This window comes from Acromyrmex echinatior, chromosome 11 (genome assembly GCF_024713525.1).
Source record: "Acromyrmex echinatior isolate Ae372 chromosome 11, ASM2471352v2, whole genome shotgun sequence".
Taxonomy (NCBI): Eukaryota; Metazoa; Arthropoda; class Insecta; order Hymenoptera; family Formicidae; genus Acromyrmex; species Acromyrmex echinatior.
Genome location: NC_141862.1, coordinates 14,028,533 through 14,049,601, shown reverse-complemented (window position 1 = coordinate 14,049,601; position 21,069 = coordinate 14,028,533). Strand labels below are relative to the sequence as shown.

Genomic DNA, 21,069 nt, shown 5'->3' with positions numbered 1-21,069 from the left:
TCAAAAAGAATAGACGGGAGCTCATTTTGTAAAGTTACAAATTGCTAATATTATTGGAAAATTGATAATTACAATCGCAATATTTTTTCCGATTTTGTTTTATTTATGGAAGGATAATAAAAAGTGTTTATTTATCGCCTGTCTCTAGAGATGCGTAAATATATTATCGGTTATTTCGACGGCCAATTTTTCGGCTGTTCCACAAAAAAAAAAAAAAGCGTATTGATCAACATTCAAATGTCACGTACATGACAAGCGCAGCGTCGATACAAGAACGGCACGAGAATAATGACGATTGGGCGCGATCTCTGATTTCGCCCGATAATATACATCGTCGGTCCAAGAAGCGTTTAATTGAATAGCCGCTATTCGACGCGAATTATAAACATGATTATTGCGGTGGCTCGTGCGGTGTTTCATACAGTTTCGCGGCCGCGGACATGGAAATGGTCGGCTAGATTAGCGCGCAAGGGACGAAGGATGCACTTATACTGATTAAAAAAAGAAAAAAAGCGAAAATACTTGTCGCCGGAATGCTTTTAACGAATTAATGCCCCCGTTCCACTAGCACTTTTGCGATACAATATTTACTTTTGCTCGGTAAGTCGTGTTTGCTTGCGCGTGCATGTGTGCGGCCGGTCCTACGCTGCTTAAATCATTTGTCGCAATTTAATAAAATGAAAAATAAATATAAGCAACGCGAGCTTTAATTGTGGCGTTAATTATCCGCGCTTACGGAAGCTTCTTCGCTCACTTCGGAAGTATAGCTGCGGCATTGCTCGAAAATTATTCGGGAAATATGGCTATTTATCGATATATACATTCGACACTCGAGTATACATTTTTAAAAGTATGAAAATTCGTCGACTTGTAGATATCATTTTCCCTTTCATTTTCCCTTACGTTAACATCGTTATATAATTTCCAATTCTGCGTACTTAAATATTTTTCCTGTATCTATATATATATATATATATATATATATATATATATGTATACCTTAGTCGATCTCGATATTTTGAAGATACTTTGCACAATCTAAGATATCATAAAAAAATCAAATCTTTTCATATTTAAATAAAAACATTGGGATACGGTTAGAGAGTTAAAGAGAGTCAAATAGAACCTCGGAGAGAACGGAATTTGATCATTATGCGAACGTGGCGATAAGACGTTGTCGTTGTCGTCGACGAAACGGAAACATGTGCTACGACAGAAAGAAGAACGGCCTGCATACCGCGGCCTAAGGAAAATAGAAACCGAAAGAAGGGGAGGAAAAAAAAAGGTAGAAACGGGAGGCGGCTCGGGGTAGAGAAACGGGAGGAAGAGATGCCGCTGCGCTGCGGAAAAATATAACCTGTTGGACCACGAAAGAGCGAGAGCCACGTAGATACGCGACGGAGAGAAGGCGCAAGAGAAGTTGGGGAGAAAGAGAGAATGGAGCCGTGAGTTGGACGGAGATCTCGCTAAAGCGAGACGGCCGTGACGAAAGAAGAAGGGGAAGGATGAGGAGAGGCGAGCAGGACGGAACGGATGGAACGGAGAGAAGGATAGATGAAGAGAGACGAGAGAGAGAGAGAGAGAGAGAGAGAGAGAAGCAAAGAAGGACGCGTGTGCAGGCGTCCCGAACCTACCTCAACTTCGGCTCGACTTTCGCGGTTCGATTCCTGATCCGATCGATCTAGCTCGTCGATGGTACAGCACAGTTAGTATTTACACTTTGCTCTTTCGTTCCCCAGCATATAATACCGTTAGTGTGTACTATTTTTCTGCACGTGCCTTGACTCCTCCTTCTCCTCCATTTCCCATAATTTACTGTCGAGGTTGAATGAGACAACAAACGCGCCGCAAAGAGTGAGAAGGACAACTGCTATTTTTCGAAATTTCGAAGGTCGCAATTCGTTACGCAGAATTCCCGTATTGTTCCTTTCTCTGATGCAGAAATATATGGCAGGAAGGGTTCTTTCTCAATATCTTTTTTATGCATTCCTATATTTCTTTCCTAACTTTGATCTATGAAATATTATTATTGATGTAACACAGGAAGAATGCAACCTGTTGGACCTGTTTGGCATTTAATAGTATACGAGAATTCTATTACATTGAGACTTTCAGGAAGTAAAATTATTAACGCAAAATGCCTTATCCGATATTCCACTTTTAATGAGCTCGCTCATCGATTAAAAAATTATCAATGCTGATTCGACTTTACGGAAGGATAGCTTCCTTTCGCAAGCTTTTTTAAAAACACAATAGGTGCAGTAAACTTTGAGCTGTAAGAAATCAACCAATTATTCTCCTCACATTCGACTATGATTGGTCAATATCTTAAAGCGTAAAGCTTGTTTCATCTATTGTGTTTCGAAACTTATCCGTGAACATGAAAGTGTCATTTGGCGTAAATATGAGGTGAAAATTGGACAGTACACATTTAACATAAATACGCGATGAAAATGGAAACAGAGGCATGAGTAGCGACGTGAAAGGGAATATAATTCGGACGATGTCATCGGGAGCAATTTACACTGCGCCGAACGCGTCGATCGATAAATTAACGAGACATATTCGATACGCATTCGCATTTTTATCGGACCCGCTTCTCGTGGAACCGCGTTTCGACGACTGTTATATGTATTATCACTCTGAAAATCGCATAGACGGATATTCGAAAAATTGTTAAGAGGCGCACTGCCGTTGTAATTCGTTTCAGTGACGAACGCTCTAGTCCCTTTTTGCGCCGATTTTACCTTTATCAGCCGATAAACGCGCCAGTTTTTAATCACGCTCGCGATACGAACGAAGATTAACGGCGAGGAATGATGACACGCGTACTCCGGATTTTTTAACACTTCAATACTTTTGTATTATTGTCCGCTTTACTCCGGGTTTTTTTTTTTTTTCAAATTTAATTCAACTGCGGTTTTCTTCCCCTCACATGTATATCAAACTTGAGCGATTAATCGTGTATAAGAGATAGTATAAAATTGAACAAAAATTCATATAAGAACAAAAAATTTTATTCCTCCTTCCTCGATCTTATCACTAATTCTATCGTATTAAAAATACACCGTATTGTATAAAATATTCTGTACAATATATTTTACGATCCAAAACTACCGAATATTTTTAAAATTTTATATATACATATATGTGTATACTCGCGAAACTGTATTTTCTCGTACTTCGAAAGAACGTAAATTACGTTTACGCGATTTCTTGGTAAAGATCGAATGATGCATCCAGCTGTTAATTAAAGACTACGACGCGAACGGAAAAGCACGTGTCCGAATTTAGTACGCCTCTGTGCACGAATATACCATCCGGGGATTATCTTTCACGTAGATACGCTGGTCTAATCTGGCGCGGTTGTTGCGACCGACGAGAAAAAAAAAAAAAAAAAGAAAGAAAGTCGCGAGATAAGTACGATCCGACCGAGTTCGTCATTGACGAGCAAATTGCGCGATTCGCGCCGGACGTGTGTGTCATCGAGGTTCATGGATGATCGTTCGTCGATACTCGCGACGGACGATTCTGAAGAAGTGGAAATTATTTACTTACGATACACTAGTGCGAACTTAAAGAGACGCTCGCTGACCTCTCCACGCGTATGTCAACGTGTGACGGCATTTATCGGCATGTACATAACCACATTTTAGAAGTAACAGAAGCGAATAATATCAACACACATTTTACATTTGTAAACTAGAAGAATTCCTTCCTCATTATTGGCGTTCTAATAATTTTCACGTTACGCAATCCTTATTTGTTTCTATTAATTGATGTTACGCCATGTTACAGCCCCGGCAAGCCCTGATTTTAATTAATAAATAACAGATTCTTTGACGGATTCGCAGGGAAAAGGTCTCCGAACTTGATATATTTTCAGTAGTTATTAAATTAATTATAAAACGAAAACAAATACAACAGATCGATATCCGTAACGTCATCGTATTGAACGTTAAGAATTACATCGATCAATTAAGGTGTTAAGGACAATAGAATAATTTTGTAAAAATATTACGATATTAACTAAAGTCATTGAAACATTACAAATGATTCTGTAACAATTTGCAATAATGTTAAAAAAATCATTTGTAAAGTTTTAGAAAATTATTTTCTTTTCCTTCTGTACGCTTGTACTCGTTTGTATCGTTCTGCAAATATAATTAGGCCAGCGAGCTGGTATGAAAGTCAAGGCGAAGTAACCAACGTCGCGATGCGCATTGCGAGTAATTTGGCGCGCGTAATGCGCGAAGCACGAACGGCACGAGAACAATTTTTCGAACTCGGCGCACTTCGCCGCACCTCATCGTGTCGTCGGCGCCGCCGCCGCCGCCGCCGCCGCCGCCGCCGCCGCCGCCGCCCCGCGCGGGATTTACACAACTCTTTCAATTAAAACTTTTTCGCAGTTTATCTTTCCGCGCACCGAAAAAAAATTAGGTTCCGCGCGCGCAGTAACGAGTTACATAACGGAGCGCGTCCGGCGCCGTGCTCCGACGTGCTTTTCGAGCTTTCGCTGGAAAAAAATTCATCGTCACGTTCAACGAGGTTTCAAGGTGGAGAGAGGACGAGGGTTAATGCGTCCATAAAATAAATCAGCGTATCGTCAAGGTTAAAGCCTTAATTTCTATCTGCTAAAGCGTAATGTATCTTAAGGGACTTGAATCTCTATCTGACCTGCCTGACTCATTATCCGTTTCGCGTTGGGAGTCACCAAACCCCTCCCTTTGTTTTCTATTTTTTCCAATAATCCGAGGAAAGTATTTGTTTCAAACGAAATTTGTCAAACTGGGCAAACTGCCTCGTTCCGTAGCTGTTGATGACGAAACGCGACATCGAGAACAAGTACCGATATATCACGTGGCGATACAAACGTGTGTAATATGCAATACACATGTTGTGCATGTGTGGAGGAAAAACGCGTATAGAGCGTACTCACCTTGTGGTGCTGCATGATGGCAGTGGCCTTTCGCTTGGCGGACATATTCAGTTCTCCGGGGTGCCCTCTCTACCCCCCTTCGCGGAGCGGGAAATATCTGCCTCGACGGTCGCTCTCTATCCGACTGTCCGCCTCTGTCTCCTCCTGTCTCCTCCTGTCTCCTCCTGTCTCTCTGTCCTTCGTTCTTCCGTCTGTTTTTCCCTCCTACTGGCGAGCCATAAGCGTCCACCCGAAGGCACAGCGACGATCACGAGGGAATACAAAGGCGGTAAAGAGGCGCGGGGGTTGACAACGACGATAAACGAGCGCACACGGTGACGAGTGCTCTCTCTCTCTCTCTCTCTCTCTCTCGTTCCCCTCTTTATTTCCTCTTCTGTCTCCTTTCTTCGCTTCCGCTTGACGGCTTCCTCCGGCACGCGGAGCGAGCGCGTAGGGAATGAGGTGTTCTTTCCGGAGCGACCGGCACGTCGCGAGTAAACTTTCTCGGAGAGCGAGTTTCGTGTTTCGTTTTCTGTCCCTCTCTCTGTCTTCCTTTATGTTCGCACGCGCGCGCGCCCGCGCACTCCGCGTCCCACCTTGCGCTCGTGAACTTTAAGCTGTCACCCCGCGCACCCCCCGCACGACGTAGTGACGGTACACAGCGGCGCCACGAAAGTTCCGCGACAAAACCGCCCGCGCAGTTGGTTGTTGCAGTAGCAGGTGTCGGCGCCGCGCGAGATTAAAACGGGCGCCGCGCGCAACCGAAATCACCGAAAGAATACTCGTGCGTTTTTAAAACGCGCAAAAAAATGTTATTCTTTCTCTTTAAGTTGTCCCGTACTTTTTTTTTCCACGCTTCCTCACGTGTGTGCTCTTCTCAGCTGTCTCTATCACTGTCTCTCTCCCTCTCTCTCTCTCTCTTTCTCTCTTCCTCTTTTCTATTCACGTCACGACGCACACAAAGCGAACCCCACACAACAAAGTACATCAAACCGGTAAAACGATTTCGCGATCAGCTGGTTCGTCCGATCTCTGGAGCATTCCGATCGACAAATCGTCTTTCGTATACTAATTTCTCCGTCAATTACAAGATGGATTACGGATAGTCCACGTTTTTCAACAGTTAGTACGTTGTTAGTCCGTCAATCGCGAAAAAGAAACGATTTCGAAGGCTTGCGCACTGTGATAGACTCTGGCTATCTTTTCCGAAGAATCGTTGGTCAGGAAAAACTACCTGCTCGCACGATCCGTTGCCTGCCTGCACGCTCGTTTCCTGTGTCGTTCACAGCGAGAAATAGTCAAGCTCCGTGCTCGCTGCTCTGTTCACAGAACGTCCTCGCGTCACGAGCGCTCACGGCAAACTAGCAACTGGCGACGCGACGACGACGACCTCCTCCCCTCCTCTCACCGCAGCACCGCCGCCTCCACATGCTCCCCTCTCTCCGGTGTCCTCACCCCCCAGCTCCACGGTAGAGAGCCTCATACCGCTACCAACGCTTCACCCATACCCCACTCTCTCACTCGCCGTCAACTCAGTCCCCCTCCCTCCCTCCCTCCCTCCCTCCCTCCCTTTCCTACCTTCCGTCGGTTCTCTCGCTCTCCCGCGCAACCCCTCATCACAGTCCTCCGACGACCCGCACCGCTCTCTCACTCCCCAGCGGCCCTCTTCGAGCGCGTCAACCCCCCTCAGTTCCTCGTCCCCTCCCCCTTCCTCACCGTGACCATCTCTCGCTCTCGCTCTCTCTCTCTCTATCTCTGTCTCCCTTCCATTCCCTCTCGTTTCTGCTTCTCTTGTCCCGGCGCCCTCGTCGACTCCCCCTCGACCCTCGACCCTCCCCACTCGGTTTGGTGCGGTGGCGGCGGCGGCAGCGGCGGCAGCGGCGGCGGCGGCGGCGGTAAGGTAGGGTCTGTCACCGTCAGAACATCGAGGGGGCCGCTGGACGAGTAACTCGGGGGGGAAAGCGGGAGAGGGGGTGAGAGGATTCAAAGGGGCGTAAGGGGCCGCTGTCGGGCATCCGTTGGCGCGGGGAAGGAAGGGGGGGTGAGGGAATGGGCGGCAGAGACCTTTCCGGACGGTGAGGGCAGGGCGGCGGGAGGGTAGTAGTACAACGTAGAACGAGGGGCCAAGGGGCGCCAGCGCTCATCGGCCGAAGGGGCTTCCACGGGTGTGTTAGGCTTGTGCTTAGAAGGGTATGTGCTTTGCCCACCGCTTTGCTCCTTCAGCGTGCATGTGCGGCACTGCTACGTGGACGTACAATATCTACAGTCTCTTCCTCTCTCCCTTTCTCTCTCTCTCTCTCTCTCTCTCTCTCTCTCTCTCTCTCTTTGGTCGGCCTTCGTCTATTTGAGTGTGTTGCTCTATCTGTATCTATACCACTCTCTGTACATCTCTCTTTCTCTCACACACGCACGTTTATACACGCATTTTCTCTCTCTCTCTCTCTCTCTCTCTCCCTGTCTGTCTTTCTGTCGTTTGTCGTCTCCTCCTCATGCTGGACTCCGTTCTTTGCACCACGCTGTCACACCAGTATGCCACTACCGGCGATACGTAACGTTGCCGGCTTTGCCGCGATACCTGAAAGACGTAAGTTACACGGCACTTCTTCGCCGAGAATGGTCCTTTTCGCCTGTCTGCTTGTTTGCCTATCTGCGTACAACTTGGACCCTTATTCTTGAAAAGAAACCTATGCGAAAAACCAGGAAAATCCTATAGTATACGTAACGTATACTGTAATATTTTTTTAGAACTCTATTTTCGTATACATTTCTTTTCAAGAATAGAAGTCCTGATCAAAAGAGCATGCTGGGCGGGTTTGCTTTCTTGATGCGAGTGCATTTTTAAATGCAATTTCTCTCCGTTTAACTTTGCGTATTATTTGCTCATTGTCGCTCACTGTCTTGCTACCTGGGTTAATACCGAGTGTCGATGATCTACATGTAAATAATAACAACCTATTATGTCGAACGTGTATCCCCTTATACGTAATCTGAATAATCTTAAGTAATCAAAATTATCGATTATTTCTTGCTATATAGTTGTAAGCTACAAGAAATTGGTCTGCATTTATTTGTAGATAGATTGTAAATAATCATTAATATTTGATTAATATTTCCACAATCGAAACGGATGTTTAAATAGTGAAATGTCGCACGAGATTGATCTTTAGACATATATTTTTCCTCGCTTTTACTTGTATTTTTATCTCCTCGCTTAAGCCTTCCATGTTATTAACCGATCGTCGCGCTGCCAGCCCGGATTAATACTTTACAGCTGGGTCAAACGCGTCAAGTCCAATAATTATAATATCGAGGCGAACAGCGATTGTCGGACACGCCATCGTCTTTACATAATTGCCGTTTTAAACTGGCGATTTAATCCGATTCACATGATAAACGCATCATTAAAATCTGGTTCACAAAAGTGAACATAAGGGAATATCGGAGGTGCAGTGTTAGATAATAAAGAAGCAATGATAATTCCTTGAATTGAATAATATTTTTAATTTCTACGTATCAAAATGTAAATTAATCCATTTTGGTGGTTAAATTTAATTTCGAGGTAAACAACGTTTCATATTAACGTACGCATTTAGTAAATAAACTAAATTTGAATGAAATTTAATAAATTTCTTGAATGAAATTGTTTAATTCTATTGTTTTAGTTAGTTGAATTAATAAATTATTGAGTACAGGAACGATGGTGACCTATAAAGATGAAAAGAACTCAAATAGAGGCTACAATTTGATGTTATTAATTTAACAGGATAGTTGACTTTCTTGAACATCAAATTATCGTATGTGTTTGGTACGTTTATTCATGAATGAACGGGACGACCTATACCATCCTTACGATGGTACGTGAAAGGTACGTGCAAACTTATACTTTGGTAATTCTCCGACGAGAGATCGCAATTTTCCTTTGCCGTAAATCTGAAAACGACCACAGTCAGCCAATCGTATGCGGTAGTCTCATCGGGTCAAGTACGAGCAAAGATATAGAAAGTCCAGAGAGGCATAAAATCAGTGCTACGTTGGTTAACCTTGATACTCAAAACGATCGGAAATATTTTCTAAAAGTATTGTTTGTTTAAGGTAAAAATATACATTAATTACGTAGTTTACCTTATTAAAACTCGAAGCATAAAGAAATTAAATAAGTTATTCGAACAGGAAAAGAGTCATTTTGTTGATACATCTAAAAATTTTGCTAGATCCTTTTATCAAAATAATTATGTAGATAACACAAGTATAATGAGCAATTATAGAAAAAAGATTTTAACAATCAACTTGAGCATTCTACATAAAATTATTTTGATAGTCTAATAAAATGATTTTCTAACGTATACATCTAGCTAAATCTTCAGATACTTTAGCAAAATCATTTTTCTATTCGTGAAGCACAAATTGTAATAATTACGGAATATTTCGCAAATTTTCAAGATTGGACTGCGCTCTGCACCGTCCGATAGAAGTTATAGTAAGTTAATTATAAAAAAATGCTGCGAAAGCTATCTAAAGCTTTGAAAAGTATGACAATTGCGATCGCCTCATAATTTCAACGAAGCCGCATCGCTGGAATTATCCATGCGGTGGGTGTACGTGGACAAACCGACTAACCGAACGGACTAACAGAGGCTGCGATGTAGAAGTGACCTCGTAAAAGGCTCTGTAGTCTTAGGGGAAGTGGCCAAGTTATCGGGCCAGCGTCGTAAAATACTTTTTCTCTCGACTTTATGACGGTTATACCCCGTGCACAGACGTCCTCGGGGCTCCACCTGTCCGCTCAACTTCCTTCAAAAAGGCAATCTTTTTATTGGCCGGTCCGTACTTTATTTACGACGTCTTCTGCACGAACCGTTTTTTTTTCTCTTTTCCCTTTCCTCCGTCCACCCCCTCCCCCCCCTCCCCTTCCCCCGCCACCCTTCTATCTGCTGGAAAGCGAAGAAAACTCGAGTCGCGATAAAGCGCGAACTCGTTGGGATTAATAACGTTTTCAACAATGCCGTATGGAATGCGCACGGTAAATAAATGAATGGATGAATATATGAATGCATGCGCAGACACGCCCACACTCTCGCTCTGTGTAGCCGACAAAGGAAGTCACTGGCATGTCAATTGAAAAGTCGAAAGCGTAGGAAGAAAAAGCATGAGCTCTTCCCTTCTCAGAATAGACCCTAAAGGGATTATTTCTAATTCCTTCACGTCAATGGGAACGTTTGTCTCTTCTTCCCACCCCCCTATCTCATGGTAGTACGCGATAACGATCTAAGCAACAGTTTGCTTCGACGGGGGTAGGAAACTTCGGGACACAAGGAGCGTAAAAAAGCTTAAAAACTTTCTCGCGAAAGTTCGATCTTTCCGATTCAATCTGACGCGAGATGATCCGTATCCTACTTGCGAGAGATATTTGTAATTGCCTCGTTATCATCCTCATTATCGTTCTTGTAAACGTATTTGTCGTCAATATCGTTAGTCTTCTATAGGATATCGTTTCTGCGTGAGCCGAGAGAAGTGTCTACTAACTTAATTCATTACGGAAACTTTTCGCAACGCAATAAGTTAGATCTGTCTTCTTCTCTTGTAGGAGTCACGGTAACGTACTATCGGTTTGATTAGCAGCTTTAACATTAGCGATGCTAATGTTTCTTTTTGTTATTATCTTTAATTTTGTAATTTTGTAAATGAAAAATTTGTTTAAGATCATTGCGATCGCAATGAATTGAGAATGTATGGCGTGGCTATTAGTCGAGTCGAACGAAGGAGAAAAATGTATTTCTTTGCGCACCTGCGTGCACGCATAAACGTGCACACAGACACACACACATACACAGAGAGAGAGAGAGAGAGAGAGAGAGAGAGAGAGAGAGAGAACATCATCTCAGCGAGTGAACAAAGTCCACTTTGGCATTAGACACCCTTGGTTTCTGAAGCCTCAGGCAGTAATCCCCCTACCCTTTGCCTCGTGGCACCCCTATAGATCTCTCTAGCCGAGCCACCCTCTCACTCCCTCGTGGCAAGACCCTTTCTACCTCTCCCCCCGACTACCCCCTCGCCCGTACCTCGGCCTCCCGCATCGCCTTCGCTACCTTCACCCTAACCCTCCGTCTCTCTTTCTCTCTCTGTCTCTCTTACTGTTACAGTCCGTTCCCTCCTTCGTCTGTTTCTCGTTCCCTAGAGCAGCCCCTGCTTGCCTGCCGGTTTTTCTCTTCTCCCCGATCCTCGTTCCTTACCGTCGGCAGTCGCCCTCGCCCGTGGTACTCTACCGACCCGGCCGCTTCGTTCCCCCTATCTTCCCCCACATCCGTCCCGCGCGTACCCGCACACCCTAACAAAAAACCCAAGTCCAGTGTGGGCGCAACGGGGGGTTTCTCCCTTCGTTTCCTTTTACCCTCTTCCCATCATTCCTCCTTTACCTCTCTCTTAACCTTTTCCCGACCCTCCCCCCCCTCCCCTATGTGCCGATTTCCTTCTTTCGTCCGTGCCCGTTCTCTTCTGTCTCTCTTGGGCTGTGCTATACCTTCGTTTCATTCGTCTCGAGTCTGTCACCTTGTCTCACTTTATCGTGTACCTGAAAATCGCCTCTCTCTTTCACTCGTACTCTAGTGATTCTCAACCGTCGCTCGAACACAAATGACTCCGTGACTATGCGTTTTTCATAGAACTGGAAAAATCATCCTTTGTGTTATCGAAACAAATTCTCATAAATTTTCTTCCGCTTCTTTTCGCATGAATCACCAGCAATAACGAATTTGAAATGTTAAATGTTACCTGGCATATATTGGTAACTTTGTTATGCGATAACAAACGATTTATTAGGATCGTACAATGTAAAATACACAATAAGTGAAAAAAAATGTCTATACCGGTCGAATTTTAAGTGTTTAAAATAATTTCATATGAATTTATATACGACGTTTGTAGTCTCTCGAATTGCGTATCGAATTGATTTTTCAGACCTAGAAACGCAATTGAACTACTACAACATAAATGTATATATTACAAATTAAATCGATTATAGCAATGTAATAATTTGATGCTCAATTGGCATCATTTTAAATAAATAAATTTATTGCAAGAATCTACAAATCAATTTATTATGAAAAATATACTAATTAACTTTGTTATATATTATTTCATACTTTATCTCTTGTTTCAGACTCATATATTTATTATTTGAACATTATACAGTAATAATTTAAACACATTTCAGTTTGAACATTGTACAATAATAAATTTGTACAATAGTAAATTTGCCTGAACGCACTTGCTATTAAAAAAAAATAATGAAATCGGTATAATAATCTATTTACATACTCATCGATATTAAAAATTTCACGCGGACTATTCGCGATTCTCGTGCCGCGCATTGCTCGGAATAATTCGAAAATAATTCGTCATCTCCTGGTCCAAGATGCAGTACCACGATAAACGACGACGTACAATGCGTAATGCCGACACTGTGAATCCGAAACTACATCGCGTAGTCCGGTAGTCCCGCTGCCCCTCACTTTGCATCGATCCCTCTGTATAGTCCGCGCTCGTAGCTTGTCGATAATATTCGTAACGGGATATACCGGTACGTATAACGCCGACTAAACATATTACGCGCTGAGGTGTACCGTTAAGACGCGCGCAGGATATAATCAGATAATCCCATTACGGTCGCCACAGCCTGAAAAGTGAGCGCGCGAAAGGTACTGATTTTACAGCAACGAAGGGGAAAAAAAATGTTAAAACTATCGCGAAACGTACGTCGATCGTTTTCAAGTTCGGTGGATTTAGCTCACGCGCGATTTAACTATTCATTACTTTCTTATCGAACAATGTCGCTTTGCGAAACTATAGGATCCAAATTGCTTAATACGTTCCGTCACTGGTGACTAGGGATGACTCACGCTGAACTTTCCATTCAGGCTATTTGATATCTTAGTTATAAAAAGAAACGTGATTATAAAATAATCTTTTATATCATTTGTAGACACGTAATTATAAATTATTTAATATATGATACAGTATCGATACATTAGGCTTTTCTTCTTTATAATAATGATTGTTCAACCATCGTAAAGTACATATTATTTAACAAGTATAACAAACGTCAACAAAAATATCATGGATCAAGTCACTTAAAACTGCACAGAACGAAACGCGTTAATTACAATTAGCCTCATTTTCGGATGATACGGATGATACTTCTTTCGACTTAAAAAAAAAAAAACAGATGTTTCAATGTTAGTTTAGCGTAGAAAAATTCACCACGTATTTCCACGCGTTTCATAAACACGTGAAAATAAAGTGTGAGATTTCCTTCTGATTGATCGGTATATAACGTGGATTTATTCGTAACGTCAGAAATTGAATTAAGCGAACGACCAGTTCGAACTCCCCTATCCAGAAGAGGATGCGTAGCCTGTAGATCGCGCACGGCGGAGATCAAGCTGCTCGAATTACGCGGGAGGAAAAATATCGGCAACAAGATATTCCTCTTGCCCGGTCAGCGCGCATGATAGGGGAGAATGAAGAATCGCTGTTCCGGCGTTATCAAGTATTTTCGCAGGCGCGCGCGTTCATATTTCGTCTTACGCACGCCCGATCGCTTAATGGTGTTCCTCCGTAGAAACACTTTTTCGATCACGTTCCTACACGCAGCGCTACATCCACGCGACCGGTCACCGGACAATCGCACGGCGATTAATCGATAATATCACACATCAAGTCCTCCGATGTAACATTTGTGAAGTATCCTATCCAGAACCGCACGGGACTGTCGTCGAACTTTCGTAAGCCAGTCGCTATTCACTGCCCAGCTACGACACAGAATATCCATAACCGAAGTTTCTAGAGCGTTGATTCGAGAAACAAACTATCAGGCTTTAAGAAAATACTGTTTCACTTCGATGTGTTTCGTCTTCGATCGTGTACTTTAGCCTCGAGTTCGAACTAGGTGCAAATTAGGTGGCATCTTTTTCCTCTATAGTTATCAAATGGTGATTACTAAAATTTGTTTCGTTTCATTTATTATTTAACTAAGATTTTATATATATATATACACACGCTATAAATCTTTAATAAACATTAATAAACATTAAATTTTTTATTTACACCACAAGTATTATATTAAAAATTATTCTATATACAATCGAAACATTATCCAGCTACAAAAAGTATTTAATAATGAACTGAGAGATGTGTAACTCAAGTATTTAAATTCTAGAATTGCGTTGCAAACATTTAAATGAGTTGAATTTATGTAAAATAGGAAGAAAAAGAGGAAGCGAGATGTACATACGTGCTACATAATCACGATTTACATCAAGTAGTTCGATCGAAGTTGCAAATACACAGAGTGCCTTTTGTTCTTCGCTGGAGTTAATTTTTTCATTCTCTCATTACTTTCGGCTCGCTGCAAGCTACGGAATAAATGCACCTCTTCTTTCATCCCTCTAACATTTTGCCGACACGAGAATGCAGAATTTTGCCGCGCTGTGCGTGACCATGTACAGCGGTTCGGATGGGGAGAACCATCATCGTGGCGAAGCTTTCCAGGTGCAAAATTTCCAAGAGAAGAGAAGACGTCGGTTACCTCGCATTCCCCGGGCCCTTACGTATCATGTATGTGTGTACATCGACCGTGGGCGCGGTAGCACGGAGAGGGAGAGGGAGAGGGGGAGGGGGAGGGGGGAAAGTGGGTGCACGGACGTGTGTACCATACCGGCGTGGTGCGGCGCGGTGCGGCGAAAGAGAGCCGAGAGAAAGAAACTTTAGCTCTTTCTCCTCCGGCATCACACATGGTGGCCACGTTGCCGCCTCTCCTCTCCTCGAGTCCTCCTCGGCGCGCCTGTATGTGCACGAGACGCGAGAGACCCTCGCCTCCTCCTCCTCCACCTCCTCCTCCTCCTCCTCCTCCTCTTCTTCTTCTCCACCACTAATGCATTCCCCGGCGTTAATACGGTGAAGAGGGCTCGTACCGTGGCCACTCTCCGCAGCGTGTGTAAAGACGTAACTCAGGACCCGTACTTTGCCGCTTTCTTCCTCGTTGCCGTCGTCTTCATGGTCATACCCCACTGCGGCCGCAAACTCCCTTTTAATATTACCAGTGAAGAACCAGTGAAGTCGCGACGCATTCTCGAGATGTGATCTTCATGTGATATTATTCGTTGGTGATATTATTTCGAAGTTGCATTTCTCAATTAGCGGTTGTCGTACAATTAAAAAAAAAAAAAAAAGTTTCTTTATACAATATATTAACTAAAGAATGGTGGAACACACAACCGAGGAGATACACTGGTACATGAGAGTATAATATATGGCGGCGTTATTTTAGGAAGGGAGAAAATTCAATATTTTTGAAATTTTAAAAGACATGACTGTGCATTTCTACTTTTTTCGATTTAAACTTTATGAATTCGGACGAACGGTATATGCGAATGCATTCGATAAAACCCCTTTTTGACTGTACTGAAATATACATAGGTATAGGTAGCGCAAGGAGGAACGCGGGAGGAAAGGAAGGATGATTTTCAAAACACCGTTCACATACATACACGTATACATAGCGAAACGTATTCACGCAACGATCGTTGCACCGCGCATTAATATGCGAAAGCGTGCACGGCGCAAAATGACGGCTAATAATGCATGGCACGGTTATGCGAGAGTTAATTAATGACTGGCAAATACAAAAGATTTGCAAATACAAAGGATAAATACCGTATTTTCCCTTGCGATCGCGACTTAATTCTCTCCATTTTTTTCCAGACTTCGTATATACCAATGTTTAAAGTAAATGTTTACAAAAGTTGCATATAAACGTCACTACGAATTACGCATTATAGATGCTTTCACAAACCCCCGTGTCTCTCCTATCCAGATATTACGGGGGATTAATTTGCGTTAGGTTACAATCGCGTACACGAAACGGTATTCGAAAACGATATTTAGCTCTGCGATATTCGACTCTGCTTTTTATCAAAAGATTTTCTAAAAATCGCGCGTCGCGATCTTAGAAGGGTCTAGAAACGGATCGAGAACCCCGCGTGGCTCTCGTCTAATTAATATCCGGCGTAGGATTGGCCGAGATGGATAGTTAACGAGCGGATGAGATGCGCATGTCACAAAGTCATCAGGCAAACGGCGAAACTCATCGTGAAAGCATCCCCGAGGAGGTGCGAACTTTCGTCGCAGTTCGCGAGCGAGTACTCGATCTAACGGGGGATTTGACGTAAGGAGCAATTTGATGCATCGTCGGATTCATTACTCGTTTGGAGAGGAAACGCAGTTTTGTCGCGTCCGTCCGATGTATCGCGCGACCATCTTGTCGTTTCTCCACTTATGAGGAACGTGTCTTACGTGTCTTGAAAATTTAGGATTGCTGTGTAAGATACGGTAAAAGCGCTGATATCACACGTGTACAAAGAAGAACTGCGAATTCAGGAGAGCTGTCGCAAAGTATGGGCGTATCCCCTATATAAGATAGGGAGAAGATTGAAAGTTTATCTCCACTTGAAACTTTTCATTCATTTCTCTCGTTTATCATTATAAATAAAAATTAAGTAAATATCCCAATAACTGGACATCCCTATGTCCGGACATTTACACCAAATTTTATTTGTTTATATTATTATTAATTTCGAAGGCTTTTTTTAATGATCTTTAAATACAATTAAATTATAATATTGGAACAGAAAAAATATTTGAGATTAATAATATAATAAATCTTGTGTGTGTAAGTCTTTGGACATATCTGGTTACTACAACGTTTACTTTATAACTTTGATTCTATGAGTAAATTTTTTGATGCATAAAATATTTTTTTCTCCCCGTTACGATCGTGTCAATAATTTCCAAAACTTCCGTTAGTTGGAACAGAGAACTTCGACAGAGTAATCAATATATGAGGAAGATTTTCATTTTTGACTTAAAAACGCTAAAATATTAAGTATTCCAATTTAACCAAATGAAGGCGATATCCTCAGCTAAAACATGAGACATCCTAAGAGCCAAAATATCCAAAAAAGTAATTTATTAATATAAAACATTATGTAATAAAAGAATTAATAAATGAAAAAAATTCTAGATACTTCCATCAAGGAATTTCACTTGAGAAATGAGACAGATAACAATTTAATTTAACCGTTTAACACTAAGACTGTTGTTTCAAAGTTGACTGTCAGTACTGAAACATCTATAATGCACGTAACGTTAACTGTAGCTTTTCAGCGCTGGCAGTAAATTTAGAACAGCCTAAATCATCGACACTTGGACACGTCATAATTATGAAATAATTATAAACAGTAATCTTATCAAACAGTTACAAAAGATTTGAAAGGATAAAAAAATGTAACTCGATTTTTCGTCGACCATTTTCAGAATTGTGATTAAAAATCCGGTTTATTATGAAGGCTTGAGGAGGGGGGGAGAGAAAGTCGGAAAAACAGAAAGCTTCTCTTTCTCACGAATTTCGAAGGAGCACGTCCATATACTCCGGTTTCGTGCACCGACGACGCCGCGTACAAATAACAGCACGCTCGTTGTTCCCGTTGTTCCCAATTAGGCGGCGGGCGAATCAGCTATTCATGAGAGCCGGATAAATCTGGATCCGGCGATTCCACAGGCTAGGCGCTCTGCGATCATCGCGACGCCTGTTTGTGTTACGCGGCGTGGCCGATGATAGGGATACGGCGCGGCGGAGGAGGAGGGTACGGGTGATCGGTTTCACGTTCGGTTCGATCGCGCCGACATGAATTATTTACGTGGTTTTGCGATATCGCGCTCGCTCCCGCGCTGCGTGACGCCGGCGTTGTCCGTCGCGTTAGCTCTATAATTAATATCTCGTAATTTGGATAGTCAAAGCACGACGGCAGAATGTGTTACATGAGTATCGTGCGCTCTGGGTATATCGCTAAAAGCGCGATCGCACCGGCTCGTTAATGCTTAATATGTACGAACGCAATATTATATGGTTTCGTTTTTTATTTTTCATTTTTTTAAATATATCGTACATTAGAAATATGCTTCACTCTAATCTTTTATATCTTATCTTAATATCTTGATATTAAGTGTATTTTTTTAAATTAGAACTAGCTGAATTTAAAAAAAATACGTGAAAATTAATGCTACGGTTTTAATATTAAAAAAAAAAAAGGTAATTTAACTATTTATGCATTAAAATATTTATTACTTTCAATTTTTAGGAGATCTACTTGAATGTTATATGAAAATAAAAAATGATATCGCAAATGAAAATATAATTACCATCCATATTCTACACCGTTAAGTGGAAGTTTCGTAACAATTCGCATTTCTGTTACTTTGTACCTTTGTTGTGAATTTTCTAGGACAATTATATTTTAAGGATCATTTAAAGTCCGTTTACTTTTTACACGGGGAGCTGGTCGATACTCGTGAGCCAATACTCGCCAACGTAATACGTTGGTTCATTAGCCGACGCCCTGAAACTCCGCGCTCAAAATGGTGACGGCTGTTTCCACAAATAATTAAGGATTTCTTCTAAAAGCATGTAAGATAGTAACTGAAATTATCCCTCACTTTTCCGTGAGCTCTTAACCTGCGGTAATATCGAAATAGCCGAGCACTTCGAGCCAGTCGCGCGAATAGATCGACCCTTTTCGCAAACGGACCAACCCAGGACATCGAACTTACGTCACTCGACCGTTCCCTAGAAAATCTATAGGAACCTTCTATAATTCACGTCGCTGCGGTGCTCCGATGGAAATGTTCTGCCGACGAGGAAACACTAATGTCATTTCAAAATCACAGGCAAATAATTTCGGAATCGGTGAATTACCGCGAAATGTAGATTAAGTTATGAAAAATGGTATTTAAAAAGCCTTGAATTCGTTTAATGCAAAAAAAAAAAATAATGAAAAATATGGAAGAGAATTATATCTTTCGAAGTTGTAAAAATCCTGAATGCGCTCATGATACAGAATTTTTTTTCAGAAGGAAGAATTATTTTGTTAAACATAATAAACAGTAATTTTTGCGTCAATAAATTACTTTTTTTTTTAAATATTTTAAAGCTTAGAATATCTCTCTCTCTCTCTCTCTCCACAATGTTTAAAATCTTGGCCGAGGATATAGCTTTTCTTTTGATCGAATGAATTATACAGTAATATTTCAGCGCATGTTTTTCGGCTAAAAAACCTTGCAAAAATTTTCCTTATACAGATGTGTGTGTGTGTGTGTGTGTGTGTGTGTGTGTATCAAACACTCTGTCAAAGCTTTGACTAACGAAAGTTCCAGAAATTACTTACATGGACACAACGAGAAGAAAAAAATATTTTATGTGACAACAAAAAATGTACTTATACGGATATTATTAAAAATATACTTAAAAAATATACTTACGCGGACACCACTAAAAATAAAAGTACATCTTTCATTAATAAAAATTAAAAGATGAATAAAAATTTTGTAGATATATTTAAATTCTTAACTCTTTCACTTCCTTTAGATTCGCCCATTTTATATAATGTCTCATTTCGCTATTTTATAACGAATGCTTTTATAATCTACAAAGGGCAAAAACATTAACATAATTTACGTATGCCCAGTTAGTCATTTTTATTACAGTTGCATTTATTGAACGTATTACATTCTACAGGCTTTTATGATTTATTAATAAACCTGCGATATTATCATATATTCTATTCTGAATTCCAGAAAATGCCGATTAAGGAGTGTTTTCATTTTCTCCCAGGACACCATATATAATTACGGATGCGTGCATATCGCACGCACACGAGTTCACCTCGCTATCATCGCACCGGTGCGGTGAGGTGGGTGCCACCCACTTCAGGATCTACCTACTTGGTCGAGGCTCGGTCGCCCTTTGTGTTAAAGGGGGGAACTGAGTGCACCGGCCGCACGATCACGTGCATTCACGTATGATCCCTATATACGTGCGCGCATGTACACGTATGCTGGCTTGGGTATGATCCCGTACATGGAGCTCGTATACGCGCAGCGTGGTGCATCCCGGGTTACTAGGAATGCACTCCCCGGATACATCGTAAACGCACGTATACAGGGTGTTTCGGTGCGAACGCTCGCAAAGTCTCTTTAGTGTTCCGGCCATTCCGACCATTAATCCTTCGAGGATACGACATCCGTGGTGGTTCGGTCGGCCTTCGATTAAGGACATGAGGCGAACATACTTATTTACTCTCTGGATCGCTTAACTCTAATCGATATTCGCTAGTGTAGGCTGGAAATTGAATTTTATTGAATTTTAGTGAAAAGTTGTTTATAACAAATGTTTCCAACAACATTATATTTTATGTTATGTAATCTTATTTCTTGGATTTTGATCTTTAAAATAAAAAAAGTCGTTCGATTACCGTTAAGTAAAGATAATTGAACGATTTTTATATTATTTTAATGAAATTCTGAAGCAAATATCATTTAGGGTTAATTCAAATATATTAAATTTCATGAAAAAAAACTTTTAAATCCTTCCCCAAAGAATCAAAAATAATTGAATACTTTGATCTTCAAATTAAATGTTAATAAGCGTGTCAACATATTCTTGTTAAGATTTATTCCTGTAGAAATCTATTAAAAGACGCAAATTTTTCCGGCTGCAAAGATTAATTTATTTCACACAACACAACACATGTCCTCGTTGACTAAAGATGTATCTAGAATTTTTAACATCTGTAGGATATACCGAGACTTTCTAAAACAAACAGTTGAAGGGTTTCAGCAATCATCTATCTAACCCATTTCAAGAATGAATCTTTATGTTTTAGAGAATTAAAATTTACCATATATTAACTTGAAAATACCAATTTTCCCAGATATTTTAAAGTAAATTAGATTATTACAACATTAAATCTTTTATCTCCTCTCAAATCAATCTAATTCTTATGCATATAAGTTACACTCTCCGCGAGAATCCCATCGACATCTCGCCAGAGGGAGGGGATGAATACGTTCCAATTTCGTTGTAGGGTTTGGGAGGATAGCCTGTCGGCTAATATCTGTTGGCAAATTCGTATGCACATTCACGCGTGCAGTCAGATGTCGAGGAAAAAGAGAGAGAAGAAGAGGCGAAGGGAAGGAGGAGGAGGAGGAGGAGGAGGAAGGTCGCGTGTACAGGAGCTGAGCTCGCGTACCGTTGGCAACGC

General features: G+C 41.5%; 1 protein-coding gene and 1 pseudogene across 2 annotated transcripts in view; both read right to left on the bottom strand.

The window, feature by feature from the left end:
- Positions 1-6,337, bottom strand: part of LOC105149789 (uncharacterized) — an 80,426-nt gene extending 74,089 nt beyond the window's left edge. For both annotated transcript variants that reach the window (XM_011062445.2, XM_011062446.2), the window contains exon 1: positions 4,940-6,337. In XM_011062445.2, coding sequence (XP_011060747.1) covers positions 4,940-4,984 — 45 coding nt within the window. In that variant the 5' untranslated portion in view covers positions 4,985-6,337. The remainder of the gene's footprint in view (positions 1-4,939) is intronic.
- A 2,832-nt stretch (positions 6,338-9,169) lies between these two features.
- On the bottom strand, positions 9,170-14,357 carry LOC147908182 (uncharacterized; annotated as a pseudogene).
- Between the last annotated feature and the right edge of the window lie 6,712 nt (positions 14,358-21,069).